General features: G+C 38.4%; 1 protein-coding gene across 1 annotated transcript; it reads left to right on the top strand.

Moving 5' to 3' along the window:
- The first annotated feature begins 5997 nt into the window (after positions 1-5997).
- On the top strand, positions 5998-19368 carry LOC140921661 (G-protein coupled receptor-associated protein LMBRD2-like). Its single transcript, XM_073371667.1, has 14 exons — positions 5998-6222; positions 6570-6793; positions 7338-7505; positions 8913-9123; positions 9658-9732; positions 10566-10738; positions 13219-13290; positions 14281-14336; positions 14470-14651; positions 15148-15281; positions 15826-15934; positions 16639-16840; positions 18167-18210; positions 18772-19368. Exons 1-14 carry the CDS (start codon positions 6049-6051, stop codon positions 19063-19065), a joined length of 2118 nt encoding a protein of 705 aa, XP_073227768.1. The 5' UTR covers positions 5998-6048; the 3' UTR covers positions 19066-19368.
- The last annotated feature ends 1684 nt before the right edge of the window (positions 19369-21052 follow it).

Genomic DNA, 21052 nt, shown 5'->3' with positions numbered 1-21052 from the left:
CTGACAACACATTAGTTTGTAGTTTGTGTTTTTTATTGAATTTAGTTTATTAGTTACAAAATAATATTAAGTAATCTATAAAAGGGGTGCGCTCCTATCAGAAAAATTTGGCGTCCGAGTTAGACCGAGGAGTGTAACATGTGTCCATAAACCTTGACACGTCGAATGGAACACCCCAGGGTCCCCCAGACGGTATGCTGTGAGGGATATTTGGCGGCTTGCTATCGAGACATCAGCGATACCAAGCCTTTTCATTTTTCGTAGCCGAATCCGAAATCAGATCGAACGTCGAATGGAAAACCGGAAAAGCCGAAAATCGATGTGGCCGAGCATTAATTACAAAGAAAAAACGTCCACATACCTTGTACCACGAGTATTGTTTAACCTCGAGCTGATTGATACGATGCAACGTTTGCATATTCGTGAAAATTTCTTAAAACAAACAACGTTAATTGCCGCGGAAATGCAACTTGTTTCGTGTGCCATTCCAAATTTAAACCCAGCGAGATAAATGATTCTTACACTATTAGACGATTCTACGGCTTGTAACTCCGATACAGGAGCCAGCTTTATGCAAACTTTGTACCAGTATAAATCAGCTCTACCTTATATGGGCTGCTGTACTCTGCCATCTTCCACCAAAAATGGACCAAAGGATGCTGAGAGGGAATACTGGCTCCAAAATGAAAAAATACTGCGCTCCACAATCCAACAGACGACCAAGGCGTGGTTGCATAGTCCAGTTGATGATCTGGGAGTTTGTTGTGAAGATGAAGTCCGGCCGGCCAATTATATATCAAATAAAATTAATGTATACTAGGTAGCTGCTTCAACTAACATTGAACTCTGCGACATCGACAAATTGACCAAAACGAAATAGGAGTACGTGCGATAAACTGAAATTCAACCCACTGCGAGAGAGTTTTCAGAATTGCCTCGGTTTATTTTTAACCAAAAAATTTAATTAATTCCTTCCCTCTTGAAATAACAAGGATATCAATGTTAGTTGAGACAGCTCATAAAGTTTTCTATATGCTGTCTTCTCTGGAATAACCTCGCCTTCCTAATCATGAGGTCGTTTGCACTGCGATGTCGTTAGCAGCTTCTGATTGCAAAATAGCAAATCTAAATTTCACCATGCTTTTTTGGGCTTTGAATTTGTCTTATAAGGTTATGATCCTAAAAAATTTTGGTAGACGCAAAATGACATATTAGTGCAAGCGAGCATCATGATCGTCGTCAAGACATCATTATTATTATCACCATCATTGTCGTTATCGTTGCCATCGTCATCATTATCATCATCATCATCAGTTTCAAGGTTAGTGCTGCATTCTCCATGCATCGCCGCAAAGGCAGCTATCTTATCTACTTAACGAACTGGATTGCCTATCTATGGAGACGTCTATACCTAATTGTAAAGGATCGTCATCATCATCACTATTGTCCGGGTATGTGCTGCAGGACTCTCCATCTCCGATCTGTGCATCGCCGCAAAGGCAGCTATCTTAACTACTTAATTAACTGGACTATCTTTCAATGGTGCTCGATGTTCTTTGTTCTTCTTTCTTCGGCCGGCCTCTTCTCACTTACCATTGGCAACTGCTGCTTAGGACTCGGTCACATCTGACGACTCACAGAGGATGAAGAAACCAGAAACCACGCACGGTCGAAGTGAAGACTACGTACGCCTACCATTTGTAGACGATCTGTGCCTGCGTTGTGCAATGCAGGACTTCCTAAGAAGAAGACCATCCAGCAAAGCAAAATTAACAAAAAGGCGATCTTAATCGTCTCAGTGTCAACGATGCCACAACTAGAGAATCCTCTCCTACTTTCCTCTTTCTACGAAAAGATAACTATAGCCTGTGAAGTTTACACGAGAATGTCTTCGGGGACGCGCAAATAAAGGTATGGTGGGCCTTTAAGAGCAAGTTCCCGAAATAATCGATTAAGGCATTCTTGCGATTGCTTCACGGGCTCCTGACTCTATCAAATCCTATCCCGGCTTGTTTGTGCTGTGCTCCTCCAACGATGTAACTGCGTCGTAGATGGGTCTCGAAGACTTCCTGCGCTTACGATTTGTAAACGATCTATCCTATGGTGTGTGAAATGTCCCATATTGCCCTGGCAACCTGCAAGATGGTTTAGTCTCCTCTCGGGAAGAAACACCTCATTGCAAATTACCTTCTTAGTAAGTCACTATACCTGTCAACTGATCTACCCACACAAGTTTGAGATCTGCAAATGCGTATCAAAACATTTTAGTTCACACCCATAGGGTTTTAAACCAAGAGCTGAATTGGATAAGGCAGACCCAAATTTGCGGGGCTGAACTAATTATCTACCTGTAACCAGAGAGACCATTAAGAGTGTAAGGGGTGGCCAAATCAGGTCCCCTCACTCTAGCTTAATGATCTGAAGTCTCCAGTTTACAAAGTTACGTCTTAAAATAATCACTGTCTGGTTAAACCTTGCGAGTGAAAACTTCACTTGCCCAGCGCACAGACTATCAAGTGAAGTGTGATAGATAAATTAGATTTCGCGCAGCTAAGCGGGTGACGGTAGTGAAGACGTCCGGCGGTGACGACGGCGAAGTCCATCCGAAAAAGAACGCAAAAGACGACGCCGAACCGAATCCTAAATGCCTAACCGAATCCTAAAAGCCGAAATCGATTCGCTGACCGAACACCTGCAAAGGAACCCAACTTATGAAAAAAGGGAAGGGGAGGCCCTTACCAGCCCAGGGAACCCACTAGCTAATCTAACTACAGTCAAATTAAGCCGAATAAGAAGTCCGGAGACTTCAGGCCGAACGTGTGTGGAAAGAATGCTATGCAAGGTTCATCCAGAGCTCTATATACCCCCCTTAACCCAACCCACAACGAATGCACCTAACCTGTACCCCTTCAGAAGGTTGGGAGCGCTGTGCTGATTTGAAGCTGACTCAAGGATGGTATTCTGGTGTGGAAGTCTGATCTGGTGGGCGGATCTGGTTGGCTGTTGGGTAGTCTGACCTGGTAGTTGGGTCTGGCGGTCTGCTCTGGTTGGCTGCTGTAGTTGTCTGGTCTGACGGTCGGATCTGGTGGTCTGTTTTAATGGTCTGAACCGGTGTGGAGTTCCTGTCTGATGTTTTAAATGGTCTGACGGAGGAACATTATCCGAACTTTCTGAAAGCTGAAAGTTGAAAAACATAGATTAGGATCTGTGTATTTTAGCAGTGAAGTAACATGGTTCGATTCAGCGCATCAGGGAAGATGCGTTAAGGAAAACTGAGAAAATAACAGTATCAAATTTCTTATATTTTTTTCAAATTCAGTTGACCTAAAGAGGCCTTTACGGGGTTGTGAGTCTTTACGTTAGGCCAAGAATAAACTATAGCTGGTCATTCAAATATTGTTTATTTTCCCTTTGAACTTCCGTATCGCTTTATCAAACTCAGTATGGCTTGGTGAATTTATTGTTTCAGAGACGAGACTTATCATGTGGCTGCAAAATTTCTCGTTGCTCGACTTTTCAATCAGGATTGATTTTTTTGACCTAAAATGCTTATAGGAGGTTGTGAGGACAGTCATAAGTTACGGCAAGAGCAAACTATTGGTAGTTTTCAAATATTGTGTATTTACCATTTATATCGGTATCGCATTCATAGAAACCATCCAGGCTCTTACCTCTTCCGCATTTAGGCTATCAATTTGTGTGTTCGAGAGCGAATTTTGACGTAGTGATACTGTTTGATTTGAGAATACGGTTTGATTACAAGTGGCTGCTGTTGCTGGTTTGCGCGTGACGTTACGGAGGCCATGTTAGTAGTGAAGAACAAAAAGCATTTCTCTCCTCTCGGAACTTAACTCTATTTTCGGGGAAATTCTGCGAGAAATATTTCTATTATATTGACCCCAACGTGGCTGTCCTATCATGTGGTTGCAAACCAAGAATACATTTTTTTATCGTTTGAAAACAATAAAAAATAATCAAAACCAATAGGAAAATGCTAAGTGGAGATCAGAGTTTTTGAACTATGTTGCAAGGAAGTAATTTTTGCTTTGATTTAACATCAATCTACTGAGTACATTTTTAATAGTCTAATTATTGCATCTGGAAATTGCTTATAATTCAGCAATAGCTCTCATAAGTACAAGTCTTATTTATGGTATTTTTTAATGACCTGCTAATTAATCATTTAGGTGCAGTGCGTTTTTGAACACAAGCATTTTCGAATCTATGGGCAACCTGAATTGACGTATAGAGATAAAAAAAAAAATAGATATTTTAATCCTGTTTTAGCACTTAAACCCCATGGAGGCGAAAACGAAGAAAAAGAAAGCTTCAAAAATTAGTTCGAGATAGTCTATTTAACACTCGCATTGATAACCTGTCACGTTGGCCAAAAGTCTCCCGAAACCCTCAACATTTCAGACTACATTTCAGTTTGTTAAAAATTTTATTCGGTTAAAGGTAAATTCCGCTTTTGAAATCCACGAAAACCTCTCGCGAACACTTTGCGGTTTTCATAAAAGCTCACGTCTAACTTATTTGTCTTATGAAGTCTTAAGGACCCTTAAGTTTCGCTGGCATTTGGCAGATACTTGTGACCACACTATTTCGTGAACTAAACTCCGTCAACCCTCTTTTGTCGGTACACGAAAAGAAAAAAAAAAAGAGTATCAAATTTTCTTTTGCGAAGATGTTAATTATTTTTGGGACCTCGCTATAATTATTTTGGAAGTAAGAGTTAAGCCTTTACCTTATAAGTTTTCCTGGTCGATGCTTCTGGGTTCTTGAGTGTCGGCCACGTGTATGAATTTTGAGTCACACTGTCAACTCCATGCAGTGAACTTGCTCGTCCAATTCCTACTCCTGTAGTGTAGTTATTTAATTTCCGCGGAAGGACTTAAGACCACGAAGCCAAAGAAGACGGAGAGATAGACGGTTTTATGTGAGAGCGTTTTTCTTTCTTGAGTTCCCCTTCGCAAACTGCTTGTAACTGAAGCCACTAATTTTTGAATATGCGCGGAGAAACTTCGTGTTTTGAATAACCATCTCTGATTGGATGTTCTTTTTGCACGTGTCAATGAGAACACGGACTGTTTACTGCACACACTTTTCCACGGGGCACAAGGGACTTATATGGCTAATTAGTATTTGACCTATATTATTTGTAAAGTTCTTGCATTGCACACTTTGTTTCCAAAAAAATCTATCCATCACTGCCTCCCACCCCTTTTTAAAATCAGTTCGATGGAGTTATTTATAGCTCTCGGGGGTGAATGCGAATTTTGTTAGGCAGAACTTTCCGTCAGCTATCGCTTATTTCCATTTTGCTTTCCTCCTTTGCTTTTTTAATTCTATTTTGGTTTAATTGTATTAATTTTTGGCATTTTTTCAGGTATGCACGTGCGTACTGGGATAAATAAAAGGAGATCCTTCCTAAGTTAATTTCTAAACTTTTTGACAGTTTACTGAGAAGTTGTAAGCGTTTGAAAACTGAGACTGCAGAATTATTAATAACAAAAAAAGGAGATGTCCAAAGAATACTGCAAAGCTGATAACAACGTGCAGTGTATTGCTTTTTTAGAACAATATTTCGGCTGGGAATGCCATCCTTCTTCGGGTGTTAAGATGTTACAAAACAGAAAAAACCTGAAGAAGGCTGGTATGGCCAGCCGAAATATTGTTCTAAAAGAGCAATACACGTTGTTATCAGCTTTTCAGTAGTCTCTGGACTTTTCTTTTCTTTTTTTTTGTTCTTAATATTTTAGCCGATTAGATCTCTTTTCTTGATATCCAACGTTGACAACCAGCAGGATCTAATACGGTGGGGCGGGGGGAAGCGGGGGGAGGGGGGAGGGGACATTATGCTTTGGTACCCAAATCTCACGCCTTGAAGAAAACTCATTAGTTACCAGGCTTTTCCCAAAAAGTGAGTTTTGATCACCGGTTGAGTTGAGGATCTTCCGTAATACATCAATCTTTCCTGTCTGTTCTACTGGTATTTTCGCAACACCTTTCTGGAAGATCATTTCTATATATCGCAGAAGGTTCAAGATGAGTGCTGCACCGTTTACGGTGGAGATGATCTTAGTCTTTCTCCTAACTTTGTGTCTTCTTCATCAATATGGTAATTGGCGAAAGCAACATTGGCTTGTCACGGTGGCTGTCTTTGTGGCCTGGTATTTCTCTTTTCTTATCGTGTTCATTCTCCCTTTAGACGTTTCAGCGGTAAGTTTGATCATTTTACTCTCTAAAGGAAACTATGTTAGTACGATCATAGCCGACTACTACTAGAATTTGTGTCCTTAGATTATGAAAACTTCGATGACAGCTTCTCTCAGCCCGGCTTCGTTCAGACTGAATATTTGATAAAGACATTAAAGCCCTAAACGTTTTCTGCATTATGTTTAACCGACGATCAAAATTTTTTCTCCCAAAGGAATTTTACTTTACAAGACATGTCTTACTAAAGCTCCCCTCAGGTCAAATTTTATTCAGACAATTATAAGTAAGCTTCACTATATCAGATGTTTGCGTATGGAAATTTGTCAACAAATCCGTCTGTCTTTCTTAAGACTTTCTACAGAAAATGCCTACACGAAGAAAAATCGCACACCCAACTCAAGCTGTCAGCAAACGCAAATCCATCATCAAATGTATCGCATAATGTCTCAGAAAAGAATGAAAGCAAAGGAGATGTTCCAGCAACACAATGCGAAAAACCCTGGAGTTATTTACCTGAGAAAGTTCTTCCTGATCTTTGGAGAGTTGTATACTGGTCTTCTCAAATACTTTCATGGTAAGTTCAAGTTCTTCAGTATGAAAAAAACACTATAATATTTTATGCCTAATATTGCTCCTACACTTTTTTTCACTACCTCAATGTCCTTGATTCTGCATTGAGTCTGTAGTTATCAGCAATACTGAATAGTATATTCAAATTACCTTAAAAATTCATTATAAGTTGTGAATGGATGCAAAGTAAAGTTTTTTGGGGAATTTAAATGCAGAAAAATTTAAATGCTCATCAACATATTTTATGGACTAGTTTAAATGGCTAGGGCTAGTACATGCCAACTACAGCATAAATTGCCCAAATGGCAAGCTGTAAAACTAACTTTCTTTGCACCCTGACTTTAGTGGAAGGCGAAGTTTCACCAATGCCCCCCCCCCCCCCCCCCACAGTTGTCCATAGATCTCCCTTTTTTTAGAAACATAGTTATGCCAATGAGTCCAAAAGTTAGTTGTGAGACCATTAATTGAAAGTAGAACAAAGAAACAAGACAAAACATCCTAAAAAAAAACACACGACTGGTTACTTAATGTGATTGTTTCTTTTCAAGGCTTATCCTTCCTATTATGCAGTCATACTCTTACGCTGGAGCTTTTACAGTCCGCGGCAAAATTAAAACAGCACTGTATGAGAATGCTCTTTGGTATGGCAGCTATCTCGTCATCTTTGGAATTCTTTTGGTCTATGTTATTGTGAAACCTGATCTTCAGTTGGATTGGTGAGTTTTTTTGGATTGTAGTGTTTGCTATTTTTGAACTACTGAGCATGAACTTGGTATGAACCAACCAATGTACGTCTGCTGTATGTGTCATAGTTATTCTGACACAATTCAACAGTTAACCATCTTGAATCCCCAGAACTGGCCATTGTGCGTCCCAACTGTTCTACTTATCAATTGTTTTTTTAAGGGGGGGGGGGGGGGGATGTTAGACAGAAAATTCATGTAGAGAAAGTGGTAAGGCTCAGAGCTGCCACCCCTAGCACATTCACAAACCTCTTATCGAGAAATCTATTGTCATTTCATAGTTTCACTGGGGCCTTCCGAAGGGTGGAAGCAACAGGCACCAAAAATTTCTGGTAATCCAACAGCAACATTTTTGTTGTGGCTAAAATGTGACAGTCATTTTTTTCCTAACCTACTTAGGTGACAGGCAGTCTCAGAAATGATGGACAAAGTGACAGCATATTCCCCCCCCCCCCCCCCCCCCCCTCTGCTGGGAGGCCTCATCACTGTTACATTTTTTAATTGATTTCAAAAGCCTAAGGGGATATGTGTCTAGTAATTAAATGCCCTTTTATAGGTGCTGTTTTCACCTGTAGGACAGATTAATGAGTTTGTTGCAATACTATATTGCATGTTTAATTAGCATGCTCACCTGCAATTGATTTTGTGCGTATTTAAGTTAGCTGTAGCTTGTGCTAAGAAATGATTATTCATAGTGAGGGTAACTTGATAATTGAAGCAGTAGCACGTTGAAAAATAAAACTTCACTCGTTTAAAGTTGCCTTGTCATGCTCGAAGCGGATAGTACATGAGGAAACAGAGTTTATCAAGAAACAATACAAAAATCAAGCAAGGATGGACGTTGATTAAAGTAACTTCAAAGTCTTGGTCCAACTTTTTCAAGTTTTAATGCTATGCTTGGAAAACTCACCAAAAAAATAATTATTATGTTTAGTGATCCCTGGTGAAATGGGTTTGATATCTTCAATCCCTAATGCAAGGCACGAAGTAATGACTTCAGCACAGAATTGACCTAAAACCTGGAGCTCAGAATTTTTTCTGAGCTTTCTGGTGTTAGAATTCTCCTTCTGCCAAATTTTATTGTTCAGTCTTGGTCTTGTACGTTGGTGGACAGCTGATTTCAAGCAATACCCGTGATACAGTCCTCTATGACTGGTGCTCGACCCTGCTAACCGTAAAGCCTTCAGTAGCTCAGTGGTTAGAGCATCTGCACTAGAATTCGGAGGGTCGTGAGTTGGATTCTCACCTGGGTCTCGGAATTTTTTCTGAGCATTCTGGTGTTAGAATAAATTTATCCTTGTGACAAAGCTCCTTTAATATTATTTTTTCTGAATCACATTATTAATAATAATAATATTTTCTGTTTGAATGGGTTTTCAGGTCAAAATTAGGTATTATTGGGATTACTGCGTCAAACACATGGGGATTGCTTCTTCTGGTGTTTCTAATGGGATATGGCCTGGTGGAAGTACCTCGCGTCACTTGGAACACAGCAAGGTTAGAGTACCAGATGGCTCGTGCTTACTTCAAGATTTCAAAGCTTAGCATAGAAAAAGAAGAAGCTGAAGAACAGCTCGCTGAAGTAATTGAGGTAATCAGTTATTTCAGTCTTTTTTGAAAGTAAAGTAAACTTTGACTGCAAATATTGGCTTAGTGTAAAGAAGCATTGTCATCATTATTTATTTATTCATTTATTTTACTACTTAAAAATCTAACAAAAGTTTTGTGAAATGGGACCCAAGAGCTTTTAAGAAGCAAGGGGACTACAACTAAAAAGTTTGACTTAAGGTTTTTTGGGCAAAATGTACCCTGCGAGGAGGGGTTTCTTTCCAGCATGGCTTTTAGCATTTATGAAGTTGTTCGCATTGCACTGTCAGTCATGTAGTTATTTAACAAACCAACTACTTGACTGACTGCGACATGTACTCTGTGAAGGCTAAAAGCCATGCCGGAAAGAAACCCCTGCTCTCAGGGTAGGCAAAATGGCTCCAAAACCACTGGTTATGGATTGGTTACACGTAATACAACAGATTGTTGCCTTTCTCTTTTGCTTAAGGGTCATATCGCATGTCAGTGGGTGCTTTATAGTAATTTATTAAAAGGTTTCTGTAAAATGTTTTTTTAGGAAGTGAATCAGGCATCAGTGGCTTTGCGTTACAGACATCCTCTTAGAAAGTACCTTGAGGTAGTCATTAAAAAGGTAACTCATCAATCTAAAGTTTGTCTGGCTATAATATAATATATTAATTAGTATTAGGTTTTACTATAGTGGAAGCAGGACATAGTGAATCGCCAGGGGAAATTGTTTGTTATAAAATAATTGTAATTTGTTATATCTAGATCCTGTTCCATATTTTTTGCTATCAATCTTGGGGTTTACCTCGAGCGGTGTAAAAACCTGTGAAGTTGTTCTTTGTTTTCTAGCTATTATTGTGCCTCGGCTCTATTGTGTTGACTTCTCAGTGGCTACTTTAATTTGCATTCCTTGTTTTACATAACTCGTGAGTTTCAAGGATTTTTACACCTACGATGAGCTAAATGGTGCCTCCGTTATTGGAGGCAAATTTATCATAATTGGTTATACGAAGGTTTTGTCATGTGGGAGTTTGTGTTACTGACTCTTGAAAGTTAATGTCTTTTTCATCCAGTAATTTGGTTTCTTTGTCTTCACTGCCAGTATTAAAGCAAAAGATTACAGCCATTTTATGCTTTCTAACTTTGTTTGCAATTTTCCAAATCCTCTACTTCTTTTTCTCGTTCATCATTTGTCTAATATTATAATTATTAGACACACTAATGACAGTGGCACTCCATAATACAATCACCATTGGACCATAAAATCCTGGTCGTAATAAAAAGGTGGTCACTCACATTAACAGGGTCTTCAAAATAACAAAATGACTCTGTGGATTTATGCTTGGGTCAAAAGAATATAGTCGTAATAATGAGAATTTTTTATAAACAGGGTGGTTGTAAGGTGGCATTCCAGTGACAGTACCTGAAAGATAATTATGATATCATAATTTTTTTAAGTGCCCAGAAGCATCACAGCCCACATTCAACAGAGGTACTGATGACTATGTAGATTACGATGATTACCTGAAAGAGACTGGAAGCAAAGTAACCGAGACCTACACTGAGAAAAGTTTAGCTAAACTGCACAAGCGAGTCATCATCATCACTCATACATCAAAGAGAACTCAGTGGTAAGAGTGTGAACACTGTTGCAAGTAACTATGATTTAGAGGGGTGATGAATGGTCCATTAAAAATCTGCACCGGCAAATTTTGCACATTTTTGCATCATTTTTAGTGGTTATTTTATGGATACTATCTATATGTCACTACATTGACAGTATTCCTCAGTTCTTGAGGAACTAGAATATATCAAAATAAACTATGTTATGTCACCCAAAAGGTGTTAATTTAATTACCCCTTAGGGTGGCACGGAAAGAGAAAAATCAAAATTTCAGAAGAATCCTTAGAGTTATTGTTAAAAAAGAAATGTAACACAAATAAGGACGTAAGATAGAATAATTCTGTGTTTGACCATGACACAGCTCCAATTAATCCACCCTCTAGGGTACAATTTGCTATTTTGTAATTTGATCCACATTTTGACATCAATAACTCAGCTGTACAGCAATTCTAACCTTTGGTCAAACACAGATCTGTTCATTAACATGCTCTTTGTGTATTTGCCAAATTTCACGAAGAAATAATGATCTATTCCTCCAAAAAACTGGTTCTCGTAAGTCAAGGTAAATCGGTTACGCGGTAATTAACGCTTTTCCGGTGTAAGAAAGCTTATTTTCCTCTCAAAATCAACTCTTTCTGCTCGATACTACCATCACAGACCTTCTTGCCCGCCATTTTGAATCACCGCTGTGTAAAATGCTCGTGGAAGCCTAAGAAAATGCCAAATGACCTCTCTATAGCCCCCTTGGATTTTGATATGTGACCAGTTGCTAGGTGTGACGCATTTCCGGAAGATGAGTTACTCAGTGTCAGCTATAATGCAGTGAAGCGCACCGAAGTATGAAGATTGAAGAAGAGTTTTATTCAAAATTGAAAAGAATTGCTTTCGTAAAGTGAAAGAAATTGGCAGAAAAAACAGACCAGAGGATTAGGGGCCAAAAAAACGTTTTACTCTCGCGGCAAAATTGTCAGAATATATCAGGTGAGAAGACACACCGATGTAATGTAAATTTAAAACAATAATCAGCCCTGGAAAACGGAGTATATTTCAAGAACATAACAAATATTGACAAGAAGCAAGTAATATTAGTCATCACAGCTTTAACAGAAGCAAGAAAAATCAAGTTGGACATACAGCGGCGGCAGTTTGTCGATGAATCCAAGCAGTGAATAGATTTTGTTCAGCACATCAATAGAACTTGATGCCGAAAAGAGGAGTCAAGTTGCGCTCCTGCCGTCCTTTTTCTTAGTAACGGAAATGAAAATTTTGCTTTAACTTCCGGTAAATCAGTCAACTTTTGAGTAGATTTTCTCTTAAATGCAAAGGTATATTCAAAAAAAGAACACCAGATATGCATATTAGATCATCTGAACTTACTGTAGAAAGATTTTGAGGGCAAAATAAAATGTTGAAAATTTGCCGGTGCAGATTTTTAACTTTGCTTGATTTGCTCACAAAATTTAAACAAGTGCTTGCTTGCTTGTGCTCCCCAAATTTTTGTGTTGCTCGCAAGCTCACAAAACAAATTTTTTATTTCTGCTCGTGCTCGCAAAAAAATCGCAGTGCTCGGCATGCTCACAAATGCTCGCAAAGACCATTCGTCACCCCTATTTAGTTTGTCTGTGACAACGATTATTGAACCTCCATTAAACTGGCCAGTATAAAGAAAGTATTTGGGTCCCAAAATATTAATACGGAATCCACCAGAAAATTGAGTAATATTAATTTTCAGTGGAAAAAACCTTGTACCCGAATAATTTAAAGAATATTGCATTATTTTTACATTTTTCAAGGGCTAAAGACCTTATTAGCCATCTGTAGTACATGTAACAACAAAGAAAATTTCTAACGGGGTTCCGAGAACATGAACGTCAAATTTCACATGAATTGTGAAAACACAGGCAAAATTTGGAAAATTTTATGTGTAAGACGTAATTTTGTGAAATTTGACATTTCATTTTCTCGGGCACCCATAACAAATTTTAGTTTCAGAAACTAAACTGAAACTGAAACACTTTGTCTCAGTTTGTCTTTATTTTACACAATCTGAGACAGAAGGTGATGACTGACTGTGAAACAGTAATGGCACTGCCAACATGTGTTTGTTTCAGAATTAAGTGATAATGTCAGGTGGTCACTTGCGGATACCCCAGGAGTGGCTGCTTAATAATGAGGTTTAACAGTACTGTAGTATTTCCAAAATTGTATTCTGATATGTCATTGTGACATAAAACAGAACTCAATCTTAGCAGACACCTTGATTAATATCAGACAGTTCCCTCCCTAAAAACAGACAGCAAGAGTTGGTCCCTCACTGCTATCGAGACATTTTATTGCTTGGGGTATCCTACTTCGATAGAGACCTCAAGGTGGACTCTTGTTAGTAGCTATTAAGTTCTTAACCCATTGACCAGTGTCTGTGTTAGAGAGATATGACTGTATTATTTTAATAACTAAGATGAATTCCTGGTAAATATTATTTTTCAGCCAGTGGAATATGCAGCTTGAAAAAGTGTTTGAATTGGAGGATATTTCACAAAACAGTGGAAGCAGTGATAGGTATGCTTACGTTCTTTTGTGATTTACAAAATAATAATCTGTTCATGAATGATACAATGCTACTGAGACTTTGTGACTGCAAACAATGGTCAAAAAATTATAAAAAAATGTCAGTAAGTGGGAAAAAGGACGAGTCAAGAATGACGGAACTCTTATCAATTGTCTTGTCAGTCTGTGGCTTCTCTCCTGGCCTCCCTTTGATCCATGGCGGTGGCTAGGCTATCTGGTAATATTGCAGATTTTTTCTTTTCTCTTTCTTGACTTGTAGAGGACTCAGAAGGGTAGCTTCAGTTAGCACTTAGCTTAATGACATGTCAGGAGTTTTATTTTGGTAATTCACACAGAGGGGGTGACCTGCCAACTGTTTATAGGCATGACATTTTATCGTGAGAGCTTCAGGTTTTTTTGTAGGGGTCCGATAATATCTGAAGATATCCGAAGATGTTTTGAAGATGGTCCAAAGAGCTCTGTCTAACATGAACACAGGAACGTGAAGGAACATTACCTAGTCTCCAGTGACTAAGAGAATTCGGACAAAGCTGATCATTCACATGGACTTTTTGTTTCTCTCATTGGTTCCAGTTTCTTTAAATAATTAATATATTTTTCAAAATGAGACAGTTAATGCTGTAATGGCTTAAACATTTTTACCATGCATGAGAAATTGGACCAACAGGTGTGAGTATAGGCATGAGATCAAAGTTTTTGGTCCGCGGGCATGACAGTTCTCACAGATATAGGTGAATAATGCAAATTCTTGAAACAATGAGGGAACAGCATGTTAGGCACCGTTGTACCATCCTCAGACCTCCAGCTACAGTGACTTGTAATGCTTGTCTTGTTAAATTATCTAGCTGTCAGTGTACTTGTAGATTAACACTAAAACTTGTGAGGAATTTCAAGTTACTTCCCCTACAAATAATAATACTGTTGATCAACCAGTCACTGATGAAACCCCACCTAATTTACAATCTTTTCTTACGATTACAGACATTACAAATCTTCATTAAGAGATAGACCAGCCAGAGGGGCTAAACCTGTTTTTGGTAAGTGAAATACAGTCAAACCGGTATACAAAGGCCCTGTATATAGCGGTCACCAGACAACTTCCCAAAATTTTCAATTTCCTTATATTTTCTGCACAAAGTTTGAATATTCATTATCTTTTTATCATTATAGAGTGGTACTGGAAAGTCTGGCTGTGTCCATGGCTACTGCGCATAACTGCAGTTCTTTTGTTTTTGTTGTCCGTGACTCTGGTCTGGTCTGAGGTGACGTTCTTCAATAATGAGCCTGTGCTGTCGATATTTGCACTGATGATTGATGGAGCTAGTGTAGGATATTATTATTTTTATGTAGAGGTATGTCAGACAAACCTGTAAATTGAAATTTTGTTCATGTGTAGTTTAATTTGATTTCTATCACTTGAGGGACAACTGTGGTCTGGAGATCTTAACGGATCAGACTATAGAACTGGGGATCAGAAATCAAGGAAAAATTTCTTTTCATCCTTCTGATGTTCCCAACACTTTAAGGTATCATTCAGAAAACAGATTTGAGGAAGATCAAAAAATTAATATATTTTGCATTTACTGGTATTGAACATCAAACTTCAAAACATCATCAACATCAAATTCATTTCAGTGCATTTGGAGGGGGCTAAATCTGGGTGGGAGATGTTATACTCGAGTGCACTTTTTTGCAGGTAGATGGGCCTATACACATGTAACTGGGGCGGCTTATAAGTTTGGCAGGGGGTTGGGGCAGCTTATAAGGGACAGTTTACTCTATGCAAATATTATTTTATTAATTATTATTTTTCTTTTAATGTATTAATTTTATTTTTATTGGTTGCAGGTAATATCCTGTGTGACCATTTCCTATATGTGTATTTGTGTTTACTACACTGTTTTCAAAATGAGGTTCTTCAACTACTACTACTTTGCACCCAAGCATCAGACAGACCCAAACAGCTTGCTCTTCAGTGGACTGTAAGTAAATCATGATTAAACCATAATTTGAAAAAAAAATCCAAGTGAATACATGTTATCAAAGGTCATGGAAGAAATTTGCTTAGCAATTAGAAATTTTTGTCCTGTAGTGGTAACCCATTTGACCAAAATGATAATTGAAGGGGTGAATGCATATATGGGAACTTGGGCTCCATGTAACTTTTGATGTCGTGTCAAATTCTTCCAAAGTTAATACCTGAGGGTTCTTACCCTTTTTTTGAACAAAAAATTCAAGGACTTTCAAGGACACATTTCCCATTTTTCAAGGACTCTATCCAGTGCAAAAAGTGCCTTGAGTTTAGCTCTACCACAACATGAGCAATTTTATCCTGAAGGTCTTTCATGTTAGGTATACAGTCTGGGTTGGATAAAGTTAGCACCGAAATTCAAGGACTTTCCAGTATTGACTGCAATTTTCAAGGACTTTCAAGGGCCTTGAATTTTTATTTTAAAATTTCAAGGACTTTTCTGGACTTTCAAGGTGCATACGAACCCTGTAATACCTTTGCCATGTTTGTTGCAGGCTACTTTGTCGCTTGACTTATGCACTGTGTCTAAACTTCCTTGCTGTCATTCATCTTGATGGGCATGTTACAGGAGCAGTAGAATCAGTTGAAACGTCATTCACAAAGGCAAGACTAACACACTATAGCCCAGTTTTAGATGCCAAACTTTTCATGAGCTGTTCACCTTAATTCAAATTAGGGCCGACCCAAATTATTTAGACCAGCTGAATTGATTCAGATGCGGCTGATCAAACTAAATTCAAAAGGAGAAAAAAAATTAATACTCATTTCAGTCAAACTGCGTGCAAAATACGTTATTATTTTTAATTTATGCATTAGAATGGGCACATGAAAGTTTGGTGTCTGATATAAAGCTGTTCCAAAGCATGTTCTCTTTAGTGATCATTCTCAATTCTCAAAACCTTTTCCCCTGAAGATGTATTGATGTTGGTCACTCTTAGAAATTTTAAAAAGGGATGTAGCTTATCTAATATTAGGGAGTACCCTGCCTGGGGATTTTTAGGGGTGCCGAATGGTACCTCGAAAAACGTGGGTCTCGGAAAATTTTGGCAGGATCTCGAAATCTCGCAAGCATTTTTGATAAGTCTCGAAGTCTCCTTTTTTCATGGTTTGTTTTTACTTTTTAAGTCTCGAAAATTTTCACCAAAGGGTCTCGGGCTCGGATTTCTAACTAGGATCTCGGCTTCTCGGCGAGTCTCGGATTTTACCATTCACCACCCCTATTTTTAGGTCCTTATGATATGCCTATTCTCCACATGCTTTGTTATCCTGCAGTTTTCCAACTTAAGATTGTTTTTCTTCATTGACAGTTTATGGGCCACATGGATGTGCTGTCCTTCATTTCCAAGGGAGTCAATGTGTATTACCCCATGTGTGTTGTGCTAGTTTGTCTGGCGACATACTTCAGTCTTGGCACAAGGTGTCTGAATTGCCTTGGATTTCAGACTTTTATTATTGAAGACGATTTATCAGCAGAATATGTCAGTGAGGGGAAGGATATTGCTCGAAGAGGTACTATATAAGCATTGTTGATATGTACAATCATCATTAAAAGTGTTGGGAAGGCTATTACTTTTTACCTCTTTTTTCCCTTCCTCACCCTGCCCCTGGCTCAATGTTGAGCAGAACTTAAATGTTTGTGGCCGTAATTTATTGTTCTGTTATATCCCAACATTGAATGGGGGCACGGGAGATGTTTAGCAAAGAGAAAACTCTCTTTTTTGAGGATTTAAATGGACTACTGTTAAGTTGTACAACCTTCCCAACTACTTTTGTCTGGGATTGTGGTTATAGTTCATTAGTTGAAAAAACATACTGGCCTGCTAATCAGAGGGAAGAAATTCAAAGGGACAAATGCTTTTGGACGTATTACAGTCAAACCCCGTTAACCCTCTAAGCCCCGGTATCCACATACAAAATCTGCAAACTGATCTCCATACATTTCCTTAAAGAATTAGTTGTGAGAATTTGATAAAAGATCAAGGCATTTTCTCTTGGGTGATCATTTTATTAATTCTCATAACTTATCTCTTGACATTGTATGGATATTGTTAAGAGAAAATTATTGATCTTTGTTGAGCTATTGGAACTTAAAGGGTTAATATAGATGCTGAGGGGGCCATAAGAAGTGTCTGTATTAACAGGGTGTCCTTATTAAGCAGGTTGAATTCAAAGAAAATGTAAAGGTTGGTGCACACTAGGTGACAAGTTGCTGCAACACGTCACGGCGACAGATCACTCCATGTGTACAGGTCAGGTGACTAGTTGCAGCAACAAGGTTAAGCGACACGTTGCAGCGACAAATCGCTTCGTGTGTACTGGAGAATTTTTGTGAAAATCTTTGACTCCGCAACAGAATTTTGTCACTGCAACAAGCTGCAAAAAATCAAATCAGACTGAATCTGTGCGACTTGTTGCAGCGACAAAGATTTTCACAAAAATTCTCCAGTACACACGAAGCGATTTGTCGCTGCAACGTGTCTCCGCGACATGTTGCTGCAACTTGCCGCCTAGTGTTTACCGACCGACCTTAAGGGCTTGCATTTCCAGGGACAAAGCAAACTGTCTGTGATAAAGAGGCGTCTGTATTAAGCGGGTTTCCTTAAAACGGAGTTTGTACATGGCTCATTAGTAGTAAGAGGTTCTTCTTCTCATCCTTTTTGTACTGTGCCTGTATCAGTTTGGCCTTGAAACATCCCGTCCCAATAAGCTGCCACTAAATATCCTAGAATGAAAATCATTGTAGTGATGCTAAGTACAAGCCTTAAGGGTGCTTTCTGCATCAAGCCTTGAAACAATCCTCTTTGTCACAATACCATGTTTTGTTTAATATTACAGAGAGGAGAAAAAGAGAGATGCTAAGTGAAGATGGAAGCCGCAAGGTTTGTATGTTGTCTCTTTTTGTCACGTCTTGTTGCACTGGAAATAGTGCTACCTTCTCCTCCTGCTGGTTTTAAGCATGAAGTAACTAATTAGCAGAACTCCATATGTGCCCGAGTGCAGTACCATAGCTAAAAAAATTAGTTATACATGTAACTCCATCCAAGAAATTTTCGTAGTCCCATGACTGCCGCCTGCCCGTCCTCATCACAGGGAAACCAATGTGAAATGTCACACTAGCTACAGGTGTAGCTAGTGTGGCAGCTGGCAGCCTGATATAGCACATCCATGACTGTTGTGGTCAATAATATTGACAGCTGTCAAAAACAGGGTATCTGCTGATCAGTTTCACAAGACTGTATCACAGGCTCAGGAGTCAACCCCTCAAGGTGACATGTTTTCTTTAAAGTTCTCTGCTGAGTTTTGAACTGATAACATGCCCAACTTCAAGTGAATTTCTTTGCTGTGGTTAAAGTTTTATTTTTTTAAGTTAATTACAAATTTTTTAACAGAAACTTCACCTTTAACATTGGCTAAATTGATATATTAATTTTTAATTTCAGGAAACATGGTCAGAGAGAGCTGAATCAGCAAAGAAGAAACTTTCAACCCGAAGAGCTGAACGTGATGGTCGCAGAATCTCAGATAATGATCTTGCAACTTCCAGCACAAATCTATCATCAGAAGGACAGTATGTGAAGTACTCTAGATTTAACACTGATAGCGATCGTGTGGAATTACTTTCTGCCGCTGATTACGATGACAATAGTTTACCATCTAGTTACAATGCCAGTAGCTCAGGATTTGGGCGGTCATCTTTGAACAGAGCACCTAAGAACATTTTTGATGATTTATGATGTCAAGAGTCTTATTATTGATTCAGGGATGTCCTGTATATATCAGTTGTAATTCCAGGAAAATGGAGGGTGGGCCCGAAGGTGACATGTAGTAACAATCTTACTCATAACTGTTCTACAGTGATCCTAATGAATGTAAAGAATGGTCTTTAAGTATATCGAGGGGACAACATTATTATTTGAAAAGTTGTAATTTCAGAAATATTATTTGACTTCCATACCAAGATCAGTGGACATTCTGTGGTGAAGGATATCAAGAGTCTCTCAGGCCAATCATTTAAAGGGATGTATTAAGAAGCTTCCAGGGAGTAGTTTAGTTGGGGAGGGGAGGGAAGAAGGGTGGCTTGGTGGGGGGAGGGGTTCAGGTGTTAAACCACAGAAAGGCTTCCACTGAAAAAGTATGAAAATTTCCTAGAAAACAAATGCAAGAACAGATGTGAGCACACTAACAATGATTTGAAGTGTACAGTAGTCAAGTACCTTAATTTTTTGACAAGATTAGTTCCTAATGTATTGTTATAGGTCTCCCTACAGCTGTGCGTGATGTTACAGATAAATTATATTAAATTTCTACCTAATGGAATTGTTTTTGAAGGAGTGCAGTACACATGTAGTCATGGTTGTTTTTGTCTTCTTTTTCAAAGACACCCTTACCTCTCACTGTAGCTTTACTCTGAAATTATGTTAGTTTTACTAACTATGGTTTTACTATGGAGGTAACCCAGGAAAGCATTATTTTTTTTATTTTATTTTATTTTAATAATACTGTAAGCAGTAATCATAATACCATTGATAAAATCATTATCTAATAAACTTAGCCGCTGTCTGAGTAAAATAAACATTTTTTCTCAATTATCGTATTTATAATTCACGAGGAGGAATAAAAGGAATAGTTCCGAAGGAAGAGGTTTCGAAATTATTAGACCATGTTATAAATTTATTACCAAAAAATTTAGCAAAGTTTTGAAAACTCTCGGAAACAGATTCAAATCTGTTACCAGTATTCAGAAACAACAACTTTGGATTATAAAAAATTGAGATGAATTGTCAAACTACCGTAAAATTCCAAAAGTAACAATCCTTCAAAAAAAGCGAACCTCTGAAAGTAGCACTAAAATGTCACAGGTGTTAGCAAATCCTGAAAGTGGCTATCCCCCCGAAAATAACGACCCTTCAAAAGTAGAGACCTCAAAACTAATTTCCCTTTTTGCATAAAATAATGGATATGATAGATATCCTGAACAAATGCCACACTGATCCGAGGTTTATTAATAACGATTGACATTCCTATTCATAACCTTAAAATACAGGATACACATTACCTTTTTTCAAAAAGTATTTCTTTCATATTTTTTTGCGATTTTATTTTTGAAGTGTCCATGTGGAGTACACGTTTTAGCCATCCGAAAGTAACAACCCCTCGAAAGTAGCGATAGCAGAAGGGTGCTACATCCAAAAATAATGAGGCTTGTTACTTTCGGAACTTTGCGGCATGTCTCTTTGTTTATTTCACATCTTCCCATTTGAAAATTCACCACTTTACAAAGGCGAAGGGGACTGGACCTGTAAGGTGTGCCGCAATAGACCTTTTTACCAATACAACGGCCATATTGAATTAATTCGATTTGAGGAGTATAATAGGATGCCCAGGGGGCATGAGCACATTTCATTTGTCTTTTCGGGCACTTTCCGGGACATTTTTTCTTTAAGTTTTCTTAGAATAAGATTGTAATGAGAAAAAAGATTCTTGTGCCGTGTTTGGATGTAATAATGGTCATCTTTTTCTAGTTTAGTATTAGAAATATGGTCTTTCACTGTATATTTCTCAGGAAAAAGGCGATCATTATTACATCCAAACACGGCACAAGGATTTTTTTTCCCATTACAATCTTATTCTAAGAAAACTTTACGAAAAAATGTCCCGAAAAGTGCTCGAAATACAAATGAAATCTGCTCATGCCCCCTGGGCATCCTATAATACTCCTTA

Source organism: Porites lutea, chromosome 12 (genome assembly GCF_958299795.1).
Source record: "Porites lutea chromosome 12, jaPorLute2.1, whole genome shotgun sequence".
Taxonomy (NCBI): domain Eukaryota; kingdom Metazoa; phylum Cnidaria; class Anthozoa; order Scleractinia; family Poritidae; genus Porites; species Porites lutea.
This window is presented reverse-complemented; position numbering and strand designations above follow the sequence as displayed.

What these genes read in the sequence shown, in the direction of transcription:
- LOC140921661 (XM_073371667.1), top strand. Translation starts at nt 6,049, where the DNA reads ATGAGTGCTGCACCGTTTACGGTGGAGATGATCTTAGTCTTTCTCCTA. An exon ending in AGCTCGCTGAAGTAATTGAG is followed by an intron (nt 9,124 to 9,657) that starts GTAATCAGTTAT and finishes ATGTTTTTTTAG; the next exon opens with GAAGTGAATCAGGCATCAGT. An exon ending in TTGAGGTAGTCATTAAAAAG is followed by an intron (nt 9,733 to 10,565) that starts GTAACTCATCAA and finishes AATTTTTTTAAG; the next exon opens with TGCCCAGAAGCATCACAGCC.